General features: G+C 35.3%; 1 protein-coding gene across 1 annotated transcript in view; it reads right to left on the bottom strand.

Moving 5' to 3' along the window:
* Positions 1-19,209, bottom strand: part of LOC150098964 (bromodomain adjacent to zinc finger domain protein 2B-like) — a 632,705-nt gene that overhangs the window by 49,171 nt on the left and 564,325 nt on the right. Inside the window, exons 30-31 of the mRNA XM_090405782.1 lie at positions 16,762-16,818; positions 7,317-7,426 (exon numbers count right to left, since the gene is read on the bottom strand). Coding sequence (XP_090261908.1) covers positions 7,317-7,426; positions 16,762-16,818 — 167 coding nt within the window. The remainder of the gene's footprint in view (positions 1-7,316; positions 7,427-16,761; positions 16,819-19,209) is intronic.

The following is a 19,209-nucleotide window of genomic DNA, read 5'->3' as shown; positions in this document are numbered from 1 at the left end:
ACAGCTTAGTCTATGTTTTCTTTTTTGCGAATGACAGGGAGAGAGCTGATCCTGGAGTCCTAGCTTGAGCAGGATGGGATTATGATCTGAGTTAAGCTCTTCTAATGCCTCCAGCTGGTATTGTTATCTGATGTTCCTGAGGATAACTATGTCTAGTACGTCAGAACTTCCTGATGGGCTGTAGTGGGTGGGCTCAGTGGGTCCAGCTACTATTGATGAGTTGAGTGACGTGTAGTTGAATAAGGTATGGCCTTTGGAGTTGACTGACAAACTGAACCAAGCCGTATGTTTGGAGTTGAGGTCTCCTGCTATAATTATGGAATCCGTGGAGCTGAGGATGGAGCCTAAGTCTGCTGTCAATAGTGGAATGCTGGGAGGATTGTACGCTGTGTAAATTTTGAGTTTGCCTGCGTTATTTCTGTGCACCTCTACACCTATCACTTCAAGGTTTCAAGTTTGGGGGCTGGTCAATGCATTGTGGCTCAAATAATTTTTAATAAAAATAGCTGTGCCACCTCCACTAGAGTTAAGTCTGTCTGTCCTATATAGAATATAATCTCTGTCTTGGGTTGTTTGATGGTCTGAGGTGGGATTCACTGATCAATATTATGTCTCTGGATTGTATCTCTTTGTGAATTCTTGCAGCTCAAGAATTTTATTTGTTAAGCCATTTGCATTCCATGCTGTTATCATGAGGTAATTCGGTTTGAATTTTTTAAACATTATAAAGAGCTGTTAATATGGATTGGGTTTCTTGATAAAATCTCTTTCTGGAAGATGGTGAGGTGCTTGCTTTGCTGAATTCGTGCAGCATTGCTGCAAGTGAAGAGGTTAGAGCTGATGTGAGTTTGGAGCTTGTTTGCTCTTGTGATGAAGGAGCCTAAGTTCTTACCACCTCCGCATATGATTTGGACATGACTGAAGGTCGGGTGCCTTCCTGTGCTGCTGAATGTGAGGTATTATGATCTGGAGGGCGACCTGCTTGGTTGTTTATTGTGTCATTGCTTGGAGGATCGTGGTTCGTTCTTGTTGATCCACGTTTTTTTGGATGGAAAAGGCATCCCTTGTAATTAGCGTGATGTGGTCCCCTACAGTTGACACAGCAGGCAGGTGTGGATTTGGGCTTGGTGCAGGAGTTGGTTTGGTGACCCTCACCACATTTCAGGCATCTGTAGGCAGCTCTGCACAGCTTTTGGGCATGCCCGAACTTTTGGCAACTGTGACACTGCCCTGTCGATGCCTTCTTCCTTAGAGGTTCAGTTGTAATTTTGAGCTTACAAATGTCAGTTACTTCAATATCGCTGGTGCTGATTTCGACCAGCACCAGCGGCATTGGCCTTTTATCTGACCTCAGCATCCTACTGACTTTGATTGGGGTCAATCCTTGACTGATGAGGTCCGTTGTGATCTCATCAGTTGAGATGCCCTCAGCAATTTTTAGATTTTTCTCGCTTGCTGGCACGAGGGCAATCTGGAGTTGTCCAGCATTTTCATCATCATGCAATAATCTGTAACAGTGATAGGATGAATCTTTACACCCTCATCAGTATTTCTTGCTCAGGAGAAATTGATATTTTGTTTCCCTAGGGACCTTGAGACTGTGGTCCATTTTTCTTTATCTCGAAGGATAACTGGAAGGACCTTTTCTTTTTCTATCTTGAGTGACTAGAGTGTCGTGTGTTGTTACATCCTCTTCCATTTCATCTACAGATGTTATACGCCTTTTATTAGATTGTTCCTCCTGTGAACAATCGAATTGTCTGGGAGTCTTTGTAGGTGAAACAGGTGTAAAGTCCCCTTCCGTGTCATTAACTTGAGTGAAGAGATTCAGACAACCAGGATATTCTGTTTCAAATTTCTTTAGGATGAATTTAAGAATGTCAAGTGACATATCTTTGTTTAAATTTTGAATGGCATCCTTAATGTCTTTTACGTTCTCCATCCTTGCACACCGTTTGTAATCAAGGAATATTCCAATGTTTTTAAATATTCCTGTCTACCTTGGAGGATTTACTGACAATTCCCTTAGACTCACGCAAGAGTCTACCAGCTAAACAATATATAATCACAAAAATTAACACAAAATGAAGAAAGCTTACCTCTAAATATTATTCGAATATAATAGTTAAATTAATGCAGAATTCCTATATTTTCCATATACAAGTAGTAAAATGGTGTATAACCATATTAAATTCTCTGGATCAAAGATGGTTGAGGAAAGTTTTTCTGATTGGTTAACAAAGTATATTGTATTTGGTAAAAAGTTATATTCTTGTTTTAATCCTTTACTGAAGAAAAGTAAACAATGTTTGCAAGTGAAGTGCTAGATTTTTCACATCTAGTCTAATTGACGATAAAAGTGTTCTCTTTACATCATTTGCAACTCTTCTTTACTTATGCTCATGCAAAGGATTAAATTACGAATATAACTTCTTGTAAGTATAATATACTTTGTAACCAAGTGGAAAAACTTTCTACAGATATTTAATAAGTTTATTATTACAGATATGTAATAATAAACTTTCAGAATATTTAATAATGCGGTGATAGAACATTTTATCCTGAATATGATAAATAGATATACTATCGATCCGATTTTTCCAGTACCCTCAAATCCAGAGCCTTGCTGGACCAATGGAGGTCACGTAATTAAAATTCATCAGTACACTTCTGACCCACTAATTATCATCATCATGAGTATCAAGGATTTAGACCTAGCGTAGCCTGTTCTGGCCTTAGAAGTAATCGTTGAATCTTTTAAGAGGACGTCCTGGTTTTCTTTTTCCTAATGTGGTTATCTTGTATTACCTTATCTTATATTACTTATCTTAGGTTATCTTATATTACCAAATGTCTTGTACTTTAAGGCTTGTTTTGGTAATCTTTCTATTTTCATTCTTTGAAAGTGTTCCATCCATTTATGGAACACTTTCCATATTATTGTGTTCATGTATAACTCAGCACCACTCTGAACCTAGAAGTTGTAGCTTGAGTTAAATGTAAGCAAAATAAGTTAATGACAAAATTGAGAGATCACATCAAGTGCAGATGTAAATAACTAAGCAAGTGTCTGTATATGCAATAGCATCTGTGGTGGCCCATTTAACTAGTTGGGTGTGGGAATTTCAAGAATGTTTTCGGAATTTTGTCTGGAGTAAAGGATGAGCAGATTTGGGCATTGTATAAAGTTAAGAGCTGGTTAGGTGTAAAACAGCATTTTTAATGAAAGAGGATGCTTAGTTTATTGAATGCTGAGAAAGCTATGATGGGCTTATGTCAGGAGAGATTGGCATTAAGTGTGAGTCAAAGCAGACAGACAGAGAGAGAGAGAGAGAGATCTGATCGTGTCTGGTGATTTGTGTATTACTGAGAGTAAGGGTAGGTGAACTGAGATCTCTTCTGTGAGAGAAGTGCTAAGACTCTGTTCTGGTGACATTAAAGGTGACCAGATTGTCCCCATCTCATTAAAAATTGCATAGATTAATGTTTAAGGCACTAGTTGTAGATCTTGAAGCCTAGGATGTCTGTGCATTGTATGGTTTGTCAAATCATCCTACTGATTTGACAAATTTTGAAGACAATTAGGTGACGCTCAAAGAGAGGTAGTCACCTATGATGACATATAGTGAACTATGAGATAGGAAGCTGGCAACCCAATTATAGAGGATGGCAATTTTTTTAGCAGGCCTCGATGACAGATATGGTCAAAAGCTCTGGAAATGTTGTGAGCGACAGCACTAGTTTCTCTGAACCTCTCCATAGCACATGATCAGTGGTGGGTGATATAAGTCAGGAGATCAGCTGTGGATCTTGAATGGCAGAATCCATTCTGGTGGTCAGTAATCAAAGTCGATGATTTTGCATTATAGGAAGGGTCACTGAGACAAATGATGTAAAGTCAACAGCATCTACAAGTGGACTAGTTGTGAAGGTATTTCATGCCTGGATAATGACTTGTCCTTTAATATTTTTGCATTATGGGATACTGAGGAAAATTATGCGAGTCAATGTCTATATACAAGTAGACTAGTGAAGATACTTCACATACATAACTTCTTGCCAAGTATAATACTTGTATACTTTTACTTATATCATTTTGTGGTATTTTTCTGAATTTCTTTCATGTTTCACAGAATACATCTTTTGCATTCTGTGCAGGTGCATTACTAATAGTTATTTCGAAAACCTTTTGTTTTTAAGAATAACTAAAATTTCCTTAGTGGAGCTCATTATCTTAAAAATTTCCTTACTGCTTCATTAAAGCTTCAGAATCAATCAGCGATGTCCACAATTTTTTTTCTAGCTGATGTAACCTGTTACTAGTCTATGCTCATTTGTTACATCCTCTATGGAGTAATAAGGGGTTGTCTTTCTTCATATTACCTTATTACAGGGATTACCAACCTTTTCAGCTCCAGAGCACTTTTAAGATCAGGAAACAGTACTGGAGACACTCCACCCTGCCATCTTTCTTAAAGCAATCAAATAATCACGATAAATTTATGTTGTGGATAAATAAACAAAAGGATCATTGTAATTTGTTTTTATTGGAAAGGAACAAAATGTTTTAAACAAATTAAATAAACTGTGAAGAAAAATGGATTTTAATGGGATCCTTGGAGTTGCATATCATTGATAAGTCCATTGTAGTTGGGAATATAAGAAGATGCTGCAGCTTGCAAACAATCGTCGAGATGTTCATTCTTTAGATCTAAATACACGATCTGTATTTAGATTTTATGATGTCCATGGTGGAAAAAAAATAATTCATACATGTATGTTGATCCAAAAAGATGTTATCATGTATGCACAACTTTTTAAAACAGGAAATCTTTCTCTATCCACCAACCTCCAAAGGTTTTCATCACCTTTACGTGACTTTAACGTGATATCATTCCTGAGATCTAAAATTTCAAGTTCTACTTCTGCTGTTGCACTTTTAAAGTTTGTAATGAGTTCAGCAATTTTGATCACACTTAAGTCTTTAAAATGGTTTAAAAAAAACAACACCATTGGTTCAACGGTGATGAATTGCTGAAACCTCTTGTCAAATTCTTCCTGAAGGACTTTAAGCGATTTAACAAACGATTCCAGGACAAACTCTTTGTCAATCATTTTCTTCAGATTTGGGAAATGACAGAGATTTCTGCTCCAAATGATATATCTACAAAGTCAGTTTCTCTTTGAATGATCGATCAAACTCATCATCATTGCAATGTGCTTATATTTTCCTTGGAGTTCTAAGTTTAGAGAATTTTTCTACGATATCCATAAGGAAACCCAAATCCATTAACCAAAAAGGATCACTCAACTTCTCATAGTTTTGTCATTTGGAACTGAGAAATTCTTTTATCTCTTCAATATCAACCTTACAAATCTTGAAAGTACTTCTCTGTTGCTTAGATAGTGAACTTCGGAATGAAGAATAAGATCTTTTTCAGTTACATCGTCAATACTCTTAATGAAAGACTAAAAGAGGCAATGCTGTAGAGGAGAGGCTCAAATTGAGTTTATTTTTAGAACTGTTTTCATAATGTGACCGAAGGAGAGAATTTTACTGCACAATGGTATGAAGTAAAGATCGGAAATGATTTGTCCTCCCTGCAAAGGGGCAATAAAGCCTTTGGAAGTATCCACCATTGCTAGGGTTCCATCAGTGGTGATCGCTGCCAACTTGCTTAGAGAGAAATCTATTGTTTCAATGTACAGTAAATTTCCATTTCTGTTGTTTAACCATTCATGGGCAATAATTTTAACAACTTATCCATAACAGAAAAGTCCTCAAATACCATTCTTACTAAAACAGCCAATTCCACTATATCTGATACATTCATTGACTCATCAAATTTCAGGGATAAGTATTCACATTTTCCTAAATAATTTTTCAGTTGGGCTTGCATGTCAAGGAAAATTGAGCTCAATCACCTTGTGATTGTTTTATTTGAAAGTTGAAGGCCTGATTATCGCTTCTTGTTTGCTTTTAAAGCCTTCGAATAAAGAATCTACTCCTGCAAGAAATGCCTCTTTTATCAATTTACCATCCTGATATGTATTTTTCTTTTTTGCTATTAAGTGAGCAATTTTATAAGAAGCAATGGAGGCATTTTTATACTTTACTATTGGTCTAATAAAAAGTAACTGTTGAGATGCAAGTTTAGACTTTAGTTAATATACTTTTTTCTTTCTTCGTTCAGAATTAACAGGATAGTGGTGGTCAAACGAGGAGCGATTAGTCTTGAAATGCTGCTCCACATTATGTTTCTTAATAACTGCAACAGAACTGCCACACACCAAACATGCCACATATGCATTTGTCTTTTATTTATTATAATCTTCCCATTCAGATTGATAATTACATGTTTTCATTTTTTTATTATCCACATTCATTTTAGGGGAGGACAATAACTGTTTAAAACCCAAGAACTGCTCACAAAGATGCACTCAAACTCACTGATGCTGAATTTTGAAGAGTAAAATTTGAAGAGAAAGACTAACTGCTGTTAATACACTGAAAGGGGGTGCCTTTTTATGCAGGATCTTCCTGTGCTGATTTCCTGCCAATGGATCTTCCACCAGCTGATTTCGCACAATAAAATCAACAGAATAATAGAGGATTCTATATGGCTGAGCAGACACCTCTGGATATGTTGGTGGGTGACAAGGCGCTTGCAAGCATAGGGTTGGTAACCCCTGCTTTATCTTATCCATTTTGTCTCTTGTACTGCTACTTTATCTACTTCATATCTATTTAATTTCAAAGGTTAAGTCCTTAAAGTACTTCTGTTCTGCAGAAATGCTTCCTACTCCATGATTGAAGCCAAATTTCATTATTCTAAGGCCTGGATCGATGTAGATTTAAGTCAACCTAATAAAGATTATTTAATGCTTGTTGCATGATCAGTAAATTTTTATGGAGGTACGGTTGTCGATCCTATACTCAATCCACAATGCTGAAGGTCAGGGTAAGTCTCCAATGTGCAATTCTCTCACTATGTGAAGGTGAAGCCACTTGTGAATAGACAAAGAAAGCATGTAATTTGTAAAAACTGTCCTATTAATCTCAGTGATGACAACATTAAGATTAACTGCAGTATTAAAGTTCACCTTGTTATATGTCAAAAACAAAGTAGTAAAATGTATTTTTGCTTGTCTATTTTACAAAATCCAATGTTCATTTTCCTAAGTAGAGATAATTTCTTAAATCGTATTATGAAATTGCATCACAACTGTTCATCTCTTATCGTTTGCGATGCTTCTAATAATTACATGGAGGTCTGTAAATAAAAACAATAATTATAATAATCTAATGAACTTACTTGGAAAGTGGAGGGTCCAAACAATTAATATGAAAAGTTTTGGGACAGGAATCACATTCTAGAAGCTTCCCATTCTTTCCACATAATACACACACCTTTTCTCCTGTGGCCTACATAAGATATATATATAACAAAGACTAAATAAAAAAAAAATCACTAAATAAAGAGTTATTATTTACAATACAGAAAAAATTATATAATAATTATTTCCAGGAGGACTATGTGATCACTCACTCTACCTGAGTTCACATTTTGAGTGACTTTCTATATTTTCAAGGAGGTAAGGAAAGGAATGAGATGTAGTGTTCACTCTGAAGTTATAATAGAAAAACCTCTTCAATCTCAGTATAAAATACCAAAACACAAACACAGGTTATTTTGAGATTCCTATGTCAAAGCAATAAAGTCTGATTCCAATGATTATTTTTCAGAACTACAGTTGGCTTGTATATTCTGTGGTGTAGGTGGCCTATGTTTTCAGGGGAAAACACACATCCCCTCTCCTTGTTACTACCATATCGAGACTGATAATTTTTTTTTTTTTTTGTGAAGGTTTCTCCAAGCTCTAAACAGGATTTGGGCCTAAGTCATTGGCAACAATGGACATATCATTCTTCCCAAACGACTACAGCTCAGGGTGCGAAGCAGGAAAAAAAAAGAATACAAACGAACTGGCACACCTGAATTCCTCCCCACCCATATCTATGCATTATTATTATTATTATTATTAGACCTTCCTGGAGGTCTATTATTATTAGACCTACAGGAAGTCAAGAACTCACCATACACCCCACACACCAGCCTTCATATCTTTTCTTACTCATTCTCGCTAGATGCACTCACTATTTCAACAGGCAAACTTACATTCACGGCTTTTTAGAGAAAACCGTAGCTCTTACCCCCTTTCTTAACTGCACACAAACTTACCTTCCATATATGCTCCCTTGTCCTCTTCCCAACTGCAATACGATAAATAAAAAAAAAAAAATTACCGACTGATATCCCATAAGACCCTCTCAAAAGTTTATAGACCTCTGATCACCCCCCCCCCCTTCTGTCTACCATTATCTGCAGTCCACATACTTCCAATCTATCCTTGTTATCTAAACTCCATAATTCTGATATCATCTTTGCAATGCTTCTTTACAATGCCTTTAGAACCCTGAAGACCAAATCTGCACACAGCAGTTCAGGTGTGATCATATCAAGGACTTGTAAACAGGCAAAAATGACTTCCACATCTGTATGTGTCAATGTTTATTTCACAATTATTACAATTAACCCTTGAGTTATATTTGTTATTTTTTTAATGAGATTTTTGAACTTTCTATTCACCATAATGCCAGGATCTCTTGCCTCATTAACACTGAATGGAAGCCATTATCGTTTGTCCACACTTCCAGCCTATTGCAATTACCCTGTAAATGCTATCAGTTGCATCTCTGATTGCCCTGTCTATCTTTGCATCATCAGCCAAAGATCTCTTGTCAATCCCTTTCCAATATTGTTAATGCATATAATAAACAACAGTAGTCCAAGAACCGACTCTAGGGCATACCAATGGACACCTTGAATCTGGCAGATTCACATCTCCTCTATACTACTTTGTCATACCTACCCATGCCACACACTTATCCAAGCTTGGATTTGACAGGTGACATACAGCTATTTTGCTGATGATGCAAAGATAGGGCAGGGTAATCAGGAATGTGGCTAATATGCAGTACTTGCAGAATGATTTGAATAGGCTGGAATTGTTGGCATGGGAAAATGGATATCAGTAAATGTAAAGTCATGCAATTTGGCGTGATTAGATATTCAATGTTGTATCATATTGGTGGAATCATGCTAGAAGAAAATGATCAGGCTAGGGATTTGGAGTGTTAGTAGATAGGAAGTCGAAGTTCAGAGGTCATGTAGCAAAGATTGTAAATACAATGCAAAAGATAACTGCAATGCTGAAATGAACTTTGACACATAAAGATAAGGATGTCATTCTGTCTCTTTATAGGGCCTTGATAAGAAAACACTTAGACTATTGTGCACAGGTCTAGTCTCCTGGTTTCTATTGTGAATCTGATACAGTGGAGAGTGTGTAAAGGAGAATGATAAAAATGATCTCAGGATTGTCGAATACTGATCGAGGACAGATTGAAGAGAAAGAGGGGTGATATGATTGAGACTTACAACTTCTGAAACGGTTATACAGTATTTAAGTTGATGGAATTTTTTATTTTATGGAGGGTGAGGAAAGGACAAGAGGGGATCCTTGGAAGCTGAGAATGAAGGCCACAAAGAAGGGGTGAGATCTAGATTTTTCCCCTCATAGAGTGAGCATGATTGAAATGGATGTTGTGTGTGCAAGCAGTGTGAATGAGTTCAAGAACAAGTATAATCGCTGGTGTGTATAGTATGTGGCCTCCATTAATGAGTCGCTGACTCCCTGGAGGTCTCTTATTAATATTAATAATAATAATGAATTCTCTATTGAGAAGGCAGTTCATGTTTTCCATTTTTCTACATGTTTTCCTATTTTGCAAATGTTGATTCTGTTACAGTAGCTATTCAATATAGTTAAAGTGTCCTGAAAAACTTATAGGGGATAAAATACTTTTGTACATTATACAGTACAAAATTGCATAATGTCAAAAACTGAGATGAATAATCTCTCTAATTTTATATTTATCCCATCTCATTTTCCTTAATGTATTAGGCTTAAATAGCCTATTAGTTAAAATCCTTGGCTTATATAATTAAAAAAAAATTACGTCAGTGACTGGAAGAACCTCCATAGCTCAGTCAGTATAGACGAAGCCCTTTGGTCAGAAAGACCTGGGTTCGTCACTCATCAGTGATGTGAGGAACCTTTATCTGGTCTCTTTTGACTAAAGGTAAGTTAGCCGGTCTCATACGGAGATAGAGGGTTGTTTTGCCCAGAAACTTGTTTTTTTGTCCCCCAGAACGCATATGGATACAGTCATGAATATGTCCCAGCCATATCTGGTCCTGAGCCTGGATAAAATTGGGGGATTAGGGAACGCAATGGTGAACCACCCTGTAAAAATCTCACCAGGAATACCTTGTGGGCAATGCCTACAAAGTCACCTATGGTCAGAAACGACTGAATGGGAAAACCAAGAGGAATGAATGGAATGATTAATCCAAAATCTTATTTCAATAGTGTGCTGTGTCTGTCAAAGCACTTTACTTTGACAAGTTTGCCTATTCTGCAAAGAAGAATAAACCAGAGATTATGTAAAGACTATATTCATGAACTATATGCAGTCCACGAATTATATAGTTGCAGTTGTAGCTAGCAAGGTGGGAAATTCAAACAAAGCTTTACTATGCTAAAAGTTTTTACAATTCGTTATACTATAAATTAAAGATGCCAAGAAATTATATTTTTGGTTTAATCTTTATCCAAGTGTCGTCATCCGGTAGCATCCTCTAGCAAGAGGGTTGTAGCAGATGAGCAGCTCTTCTCAATTTCTCTCGGTCTGTCGCCTCTATCATTCTTAAACCAGTCCATTCCACAATGTCATTGAACCACCCTCTAGTTGGTCTTCCACATTTTCTCTTCCCCTCAACTTTCCCTTGTAATATAGTTCTTGTCAGGTGTCCCAAAGAACCTCTCGGAAGATGTCCTGCAAATCTGGTCTTTCTTTGCATAATATTCTTGAGCAGTGTTCTTTCCATCCCAACTCTTCTTAAAATTTCTTGATTTGATATTCTCTCTGTATAGCTAATCTTTTCCATCTTTCTATAACACCACATTTCCAATGCATTAATTCTTTCCATCTCTCTCTTTCTGAGTGTCCATAACTTGCAATACTCCAAACTGTTGCTTTAACTATTCCAACTCTAACACCTATTTTAATATTCTTGTTTATTAAAATTCTCTTCATTTCCATAAATCAGCATTTATGGAAATGAAGAGCTTTGCCTATTCTATCTCTAATGTCCAACTCTGAGATTCAGCTACCTAAATATTGAAATCTTTCCTCCACATCTTATCTTTACATTATCTATTTTTCTGCCCATTATCATTATCTGGGTCTTCTTTGTGTTAATCCTTAGTCTGTACTCTTTACAGGAATTTTCAATTCGTTGAAGAATTTGTTGTAATCCATTTTCACTTTCTGCCATCACCACTACATCATCCGCATATCTTAAGTTATTAATGATACTTCCATTTTTTTTTTATTCCTTCTTCTACATCCGCAAATGCCTCTCTAAGCATTTGTTCACTATAAAGGTTAAACAATAATGGTGATAACTTGCATCCTTGTCTAACTCCTCTCTCCACCAGGAATTCTCCTGTTTCCTCTCCATTTACACATACTGACACTGTTTGTGTCCAATATAATCTCGCCTTTTTTCAAAATCTAGAAATCCCCAAAACAACTTTCCACCATGGTTTAATGTTTTCTCCTCAATAATTCTTAGACAAGTTATAGCCTCTCTAGTTCCTCTGTTGGTTCGGAATTCAAAGTGTTCCTCATTCATTTCCTTTTCTATTTTACTCTTAATTCTCTCCAAAATTATTTGTACCAGAATTTTTACTGTGTGAGTTATAAGACTTAAGACTTATCGTTCTAAAATTGCTAAAGTCCAAAACTCCCATCTTTTTTGGAATGGGGATAAAAATTGATCTTCTAAACTCCTCTGGCAATTCTTGTCCCTCATAAATTCCATTAATAATTTGCCATAACACTTCCATACCTTTTTCTCCTATATTCTTTATAAATTCTATCTGTATACCATCTATTCCAGGGGATTTTCCTTCTTTCATCTTTTGAATTGCTAGATTCAATTCCTCCCTCATGATGTACCTCCTCTGCCCACTATACTCTTTCAATTGATTTTCTCCTCTGTCTTCATGTAAGTTTACTTACATATTTTTCCCGTCTCTGTAATATCTTCTCTTTTTTTATCAGAATTTCACCTCTTTCATTCTTGACTACTCAAGCCTTTATACTGCTTTTTTTTTTCTCCACTGTTTTACTATTAACTAACTTTCTTCTTCTTTGTGTTATTTTCCTCAAAATATTTTCTGTCATCCATGGTTTCTTTCTTTTCTCTCTTTCCTCTTCTTTTTTGGCTAAGTGTAATTCTGTAGCAGTAACTATGCTTTCCTTCAGAATCTTCCATTTTTCACTTACATCATCACTTTCTTGTATACTTCTCTCATTCATTTCTTCCTCTACTTTCTTTGCGCATTTATTCGCCGTATTTGGTATTTTCAGCTGCTCATGTTCCATGATTTGTTTTGTTTCCTTGTAGTTACTTTTATTAGATTAATTTTCATCTTAGTTGATAACAATATATGATCTGTATTAGAGTCTGCTCCTGGATATGCTGTCACATCTTTTATAATGTTTCTGTATCTTTTGTTTGCTTTCCACGCATACAATCTTCTTGGATGTTTCTTAAACCAAGTGTTCATAATTGCCAAATCATGTTTTCTACAGAAATCCAACAGCATATCTCCTCTTTCATTTCTCACTCCCAATCCATATAGCCCAACAATATCTTCCTCCCTTCCTCTTCCGATTTTTGCATTCATATCGCCCTGTATTATAATGATATCTTTTGTTTCTTTACATTTCAAACTCTGTTCTATATTGCCATAAACTCTCTCTACCTTCTCATCCTCATAATCACAAGTAGGTAAATATATCTGAATAAGTAGAATATTTCTTGGTTTTGCTTTCATCTTTACCATCAAAACTCTGTCTGCGATTTGCCAGTAGCCTTCCACACATCCTGCCACTCGTTTATTCAATATTATACCAACACCTGCTTGATATTGCTCTTCCCCTCCTGAGTAAATTATTCTCATTCCATCCTCTGTTCTAAAATCTCCTTTTCCTTTCCATCTCACCTCAGCCATTCCCAGAATATCTATTTTCAATCTTCGCATCTCCATCTTTACAATCTCCAATCTTCCAGTTTGAAGTAACGTATTCACATTCCAAGATCCAATGTAAAAATTACTTTTAGCCCCTTTTCAATATGAATATATTCCATTTTCTTCTTCTCCACCTCCCACAGGCTTTAGTAAAGATGATTCATATGACTGACATGCAATCTGTTCAATATCCATACTGGAACAAGTGATCTCCCTGGTAGCCAATTGCGCAGTTCCAGACCCAAGTGTCTCATCCTGAACTGTGCATCGCTCGGCATTTTCATCCTTGCTGCTCATCCAAACTAGGGAAAAGTCGAAGCATAGTAGTTTCCCATTGCCTTCTATGCATGAAAAAATGAAAAAAGTAGAAACATAGAAAGATTCACCCCTAGCCTTCGAGTACTCTAATAGCATTGGGGGAAGGAACAAGAAAGAAGAAAAGGAAAGAAAGAAATAAGAGTAGGGACCATCCTATAGATAATATAACAGATATATATTACATGAAATAAGGTATGGTCCAGTATCAGGTACCTCGGATTTGCCACACCCGTACTCACCTAAGTGAGCCCTTGAGGATATCCAGGCGTAGACAAACAAAATTTGCATGTGAAGTAACTTCAAGACTGGGCAACTTATATATAGAGGGTAATGATATCACATCACTTGCCTTAGTATCCCATAATGCAAAGCACACATACTCTCGGACATGTATAATGCTATACATCAGCGTTTCCCAAACTTTTCCTACGACGGAACACTTCACAAATCCTGAATTTTTCACTCAACACCTTGGTTATTTTGTAATGTATTAACCACGCTACCGGCCAAGACGTCACGATTATCATGGATGCAAAGTGCATATTAATATTACAATGATATTACAATGAAATATATGATGGATACGAAGCATATGACGATGCATATTTGATCCATAATGGCCGGTAAGGTGGTTAATTACTAATTAATTGTTAATTTGGCTGATTTTTTATTATTCATTAATAATTGATCATTAATTATTAATTAATTAAACATAATTTGTGCTGATTTTCACTGACATTCTGATCACCAAAAATTTATAATACTATTATAAGTACTTACGAGTCAATGCAGACTTTTTCTCCTGTGTGCTGGTAGTTTTCCCCTCCTTTTGTACATCTTGGAGATCGCTTTGTAGACTGGTGGTGGATGACTCGCTATCTGTTCCATCACAAACACCTTCAATAAGAGATTTCTTAACACCAAAATTAAACAAAGTCCCTTGTCTCTTATTCATATTAAAATTTAAATCTGCAGGCCCATTACTTTTAAAAAATCATGGCACTACAGTTTTGAAACTTTCACCCTACAATATGAACTTGCGAAGAAAATATTCAGTATTACTAGATTTGAGAACCGGATACAGATTATAGTTCGCCCACCGTTTGTAGGTCTCTGCATAGCGTCTTGCCAAGAATAGGCGATTCATGCTGATGCTGAAGGAGGAGAAAGAAATGAAGGATGTGTGAATTGGTCGCCAACATGCGAAATCACATGCTTTATAGGTAAAATTTTCCAACTGTTATACAAGCAACATAGTTAACTACAATAATCATAAAAGAGAAGTTAATTTTCCGACCTGTAATAATAAACAACTCATCCCACAATACGGACTGATTACCCTATTATTGGAATGGATTCTCCTTTTTCTGAGATGTGCAGAAGTGTCGAAGGATCTCTAATCGATGGGTGAACTATACCTTGATCTTTAATTTCAGTGGAAAAATTTTCTTATTCTTCCTTGATGATTGGTCACTAACATTTGCAACACAGTGTTATTTCTTTCAGTTTTGAGAACAGAGGATACGCCACCCACTGTTGTAATCGGCTTTCAGTCAATTTTTATGACTGGTCATAAACAGTGGTATTTCCCTTTCCCAAATGTTGAAAGGTTTAGATGTGTGAAAATTAACGATAATTCATGAATACTTCCATGTTTAAAAATACACGGCTTGGTCACTAACATTTGCTACGCAGATGTTATTAGGCGTTCTGGGTCTGAGCTTTTCGACATATTCACGAATATTATTCTCCTCAGAATATTTCCACTATAAAATATTTATTCATGAAAAATGCTTAATGACAAATTCCAGGAGAATTTCTAGCGGAACACTGGTGTTCTGCAGAACACAGTTTGGGAAACCCTGCTATACATTATGGGAAAGGTCTCTACCCAGACCCAGAAGTGATACCAAGGTTGAGGTAATGCAGAAGTCATATTTCCATATATAAGTATCCAAAAGGTGTCACCTTATTACTAAAATACTCTCAATTAGAGATAGATGTTGAAAGTTTAGCAAACAAAGTTTGTGTGTTATGTAACCTCATCACTGTGCAACGCGTATATAGATAATTTCTTGGTATCTTTAATTTATAGCACAACCAAGTGGAAAAACTTTCAACATCTATCTCTAATCCAGAGTATTTTAGTAATAAGGTGTGATGTGACACCTTTTGCCTACTTGTATATGGAAATATGACTTCTGCATTACCAAGAATATATTTTCTTGGCATTGTTAATTTAAGGCTTTACTATCTGAAAGTACATTACAATTTTACTTTAATATAAATTTGATTATTTATTTTATTCTGTACTTCTACAGAAATGATTAAATTATATAAGTTATTCAGTTCTTTAATTCTTAATGTGTGGTATATGATGATCACATCAAAGTTAGTTATGACCATCATGGTCTGCCAAGTAGGTAACATACTCACTCCAACCAACAGGCTCTAGGTTTGAATCCTCTTATCGTTATTTGTGAATATCCTTAGGTGGGAGATGAATTTTAGTCTGGCGTGAGATCATCCAGCTTATTAGAGGCCTGAAGTGGCTTGAAAAAGTTCCATATTTGGTCTCCAAAATAGGGTTTCTAGATTATGCAAAAATAAATTTAAAAAATGCAAACATATAAAATAAAAATTAAAAAAAAAATCTCTTAGCACACTTATGGTAGTAACATACTACAGGCACAAACTTTCATGGGTGGAAGGAAAAAAAAGTTAAGTGTTTCTTGTAAGATAACTTCTAAGAATTGTGTTGCATCCTGCATGTCCTGCAATCTGGTAAGTAAACAGTAATGATATGCTAGTCTACTATAACAGTTCTGGTGAATGGCTCTATGCAAAATCTGCTTCCTTTTATCCTCACCTTTATCAATAAAATTATTAGATTCACCTATTTTGATAGAACCATGTAACTATTTTGGAAGTAACTTTTGAAGTATTGCCATACATGTTCAGAATAGTGTATCAAAGCTAGGTAGATATATTCATTAAATACAAAAATAACACTTAAAAATTCTTTAACAATATAACTAACTATACAATAGAACAATATAATTATAAGGATAACTTAGTTCAAAAATTCTCAACCAAACTGTCACTTTGTCATGTATAAACATTAAGGTTCAAAGGCAAAAAATTTATGCAACATACATAAAAGAAAATTAATGAGCATCTAGATTTTATTACAATAAAAATAATTTTACATACCTTATTCAAACATTCATAACAGTACCAATCACCCTCAGGTATAGTCTCCATCTTTGGCTAAAATAAACAAGAAACATTTTATATTTTAAGAATAAAAATAACCATGTTTTGTTTTGTAAATATCATTTTGAGGTAAATATTTATCAATACCATAAAAACATAACGATCATGTTTCATGAGATTTTTGGTAATAAAATGTGACAGGGAAATGAGACCTATTGGTAAGAGAGATCAACTGCTATATAAACAAATTTATCTTTAATTGGTAAAAATAAATAAATAGAAAAGCATATGCCACTGTCCCATGATAATCATAGAGCAATTCTTAAACTGGAGTGGGGTAAAAGATTTACGGATGTTTAAAAAAAAAAAAAAAAAAAAAAAAAGCAATAGAATACAACAATACAATTTCATCATTCTTCTCAAGAACAAGATTTACTAGGTCTCTTCAATACTAGCATATAATTAGAAACACAGAAACTATGAAGAATGACATAACAATTTAACAATTAAGGATTCAAATACTATTCGGACAGTAAAAAATTAATCAACCATAATACATAACTAAACTCAGTAAATAATCCAGATGGTGTTGAGGCCAACTTCAGGTGTGTGTGTGTGTCTGTTGGCATACAAGCTTAAAACATTGTATCAGTTAAGAAGAATTCTGTTTATTAACTGTAGGGTATGTATGTTTGCCTAATAGTGAAAGTTAACTTATCACTTTAAAATCTAGAATCCAAAATTAATTTGAAGAATAAATCCAACAGTGTTTAAGAGCTTGATCACATTTCCAAATGATGATGGAACTTTATGGCAAGGATTTGTTGACTGGTGCCTCTTGTCTAAATAGCAGAGATGGGTATTCTGAAAACTCTTGAACCATCTATCTGGAAGAAAGATATTATTAAATAATCTGTTTGATGAGATATATGAGGGTGTGCTGAAAAGTTGTGATAATCACCATCAAGGGACTGAGGTAGAACCATGTAACTTACACATTATTCTACATATTCCATGAAGTGTTATACACTTGTTATGACACTGCTGCATCATTTTTGTTCTAGGTTTTTATCAGAACTTTTCAGCCTCCCCCCCATAAACTTGAAGACGACATTTGATAGCCTAATGGTATATATTCTATCTAACAGAAATGGGTACAATGTAATAGTTGGGTTGTTCCCTGTCATTTCTGTGGTCAGTACCAATGGTGTAGTTAGACAGACGTGACTTACCATAATGTAAATATCTGATATGACTTTTGTGCCCACTCCTCTTGTCTAATTAGGATAGCTCTGTTCCAGTTTCATTTTTTAGTTATAAGGTAGATTAACTGGAGACTGATGGAGTGGAGGGCAGCAGATGAAATCTTGAGGTCATCATGTTTATTTAAGGTTAGAGACTTTGTGATGACTTATAATGCTTCCTTAAATTTTCTATCTATCAGAAATGGGTACAATGTAATAGTTGGGTAGTTCCACTGTCATTTCTGTGGTCAGTACCAATGGTGTAGTTAGACAGACGTGACTTACCATAATGTAAATATCTGATATGACTTTTGTGCCCACTCCTCTTGTCTAATTAGGATAGCTCTGTTCCTGTTTCACCAGCACAGGGATTGCAACAGGTGCAAGATATTAGTAAATCCCTGGAAAACTGTGGATAATTTCTTCTAAAGTTTTGTGGGAGGAAGTTTAAAGACATTATGAGATTGTGCTTTTGCTCCATCCTACAATTTTTTTTCTAAAAAGACCCTTTGTTGAACAGGATAGTTATAGCCAAATTAAAGTCTGTTTCCTTAGGAAAAATCATTATACAGGACTGGCAGTTCTTTCATAATATTCATTAATGATGACCTAGCTTTCATTTTTAAAGATTCATTGGAGAAGATCAATTTAAAAACTATAATTGATTCATACTGAGTTTATGGAAATGAGGGAGATGTCACCTGTATACATTGTTCTAATGTGTAGTGGTTTTCGAAAAAATGAAAAAGACAGGCTAAGTGATGAAAGAACATGTAATTAATGTGTGAAGGAAAGGAAGAAGACATTCTTTTTCAAATTCAAATGTGGAATTTATTTTGTTATGTTGTTTGTTCAAGTTGCTTGACAAGAAAATCATCAACATACGTAAGCTGTGCTTCTGGTTTAAAGGGAATGAGTTGAGAGATATTTGTTCACTCCATGCAAAATTATTTGTTATAATTTTGGGAAAAACGGGAGAGCCCACAGCAATATCCTCCTTCTGTGAGAAAAATTTACTTTGTCAAAATACCACAAGTATATACCCATAAGTATCAATCATAACAACAGAAATGCTTCAGAATAATTTGAAAAAAAAAAAAAAGGTAAATGCCTACTGAATCTCTGTTCAGGACATAGACTAGTCATCACTAACATCATGTTCTAGCAAACAGATGTGCATAAATTCACATGGAGTGAAGAC

This window comes from Typopeltis vanoorti, chromosome 15 (genome assembly GCF_054136105.1).
Source record: "Typopeltis vanoorti isolate ZY-2024b chromosome 15, IOZ_Tvanoo_1.0, whole genome shotgun sequence".
Taxonomy (NCBI): Eukaryota; Metazoa; Arthropoda; class Arachnida; order Uropygi; family Thelyphonidae; genus Typopeltis; species Typopeltis vanoorti.
This window is presented reverse-complemented; position numbering and strand designations above follow the sequence as displayed.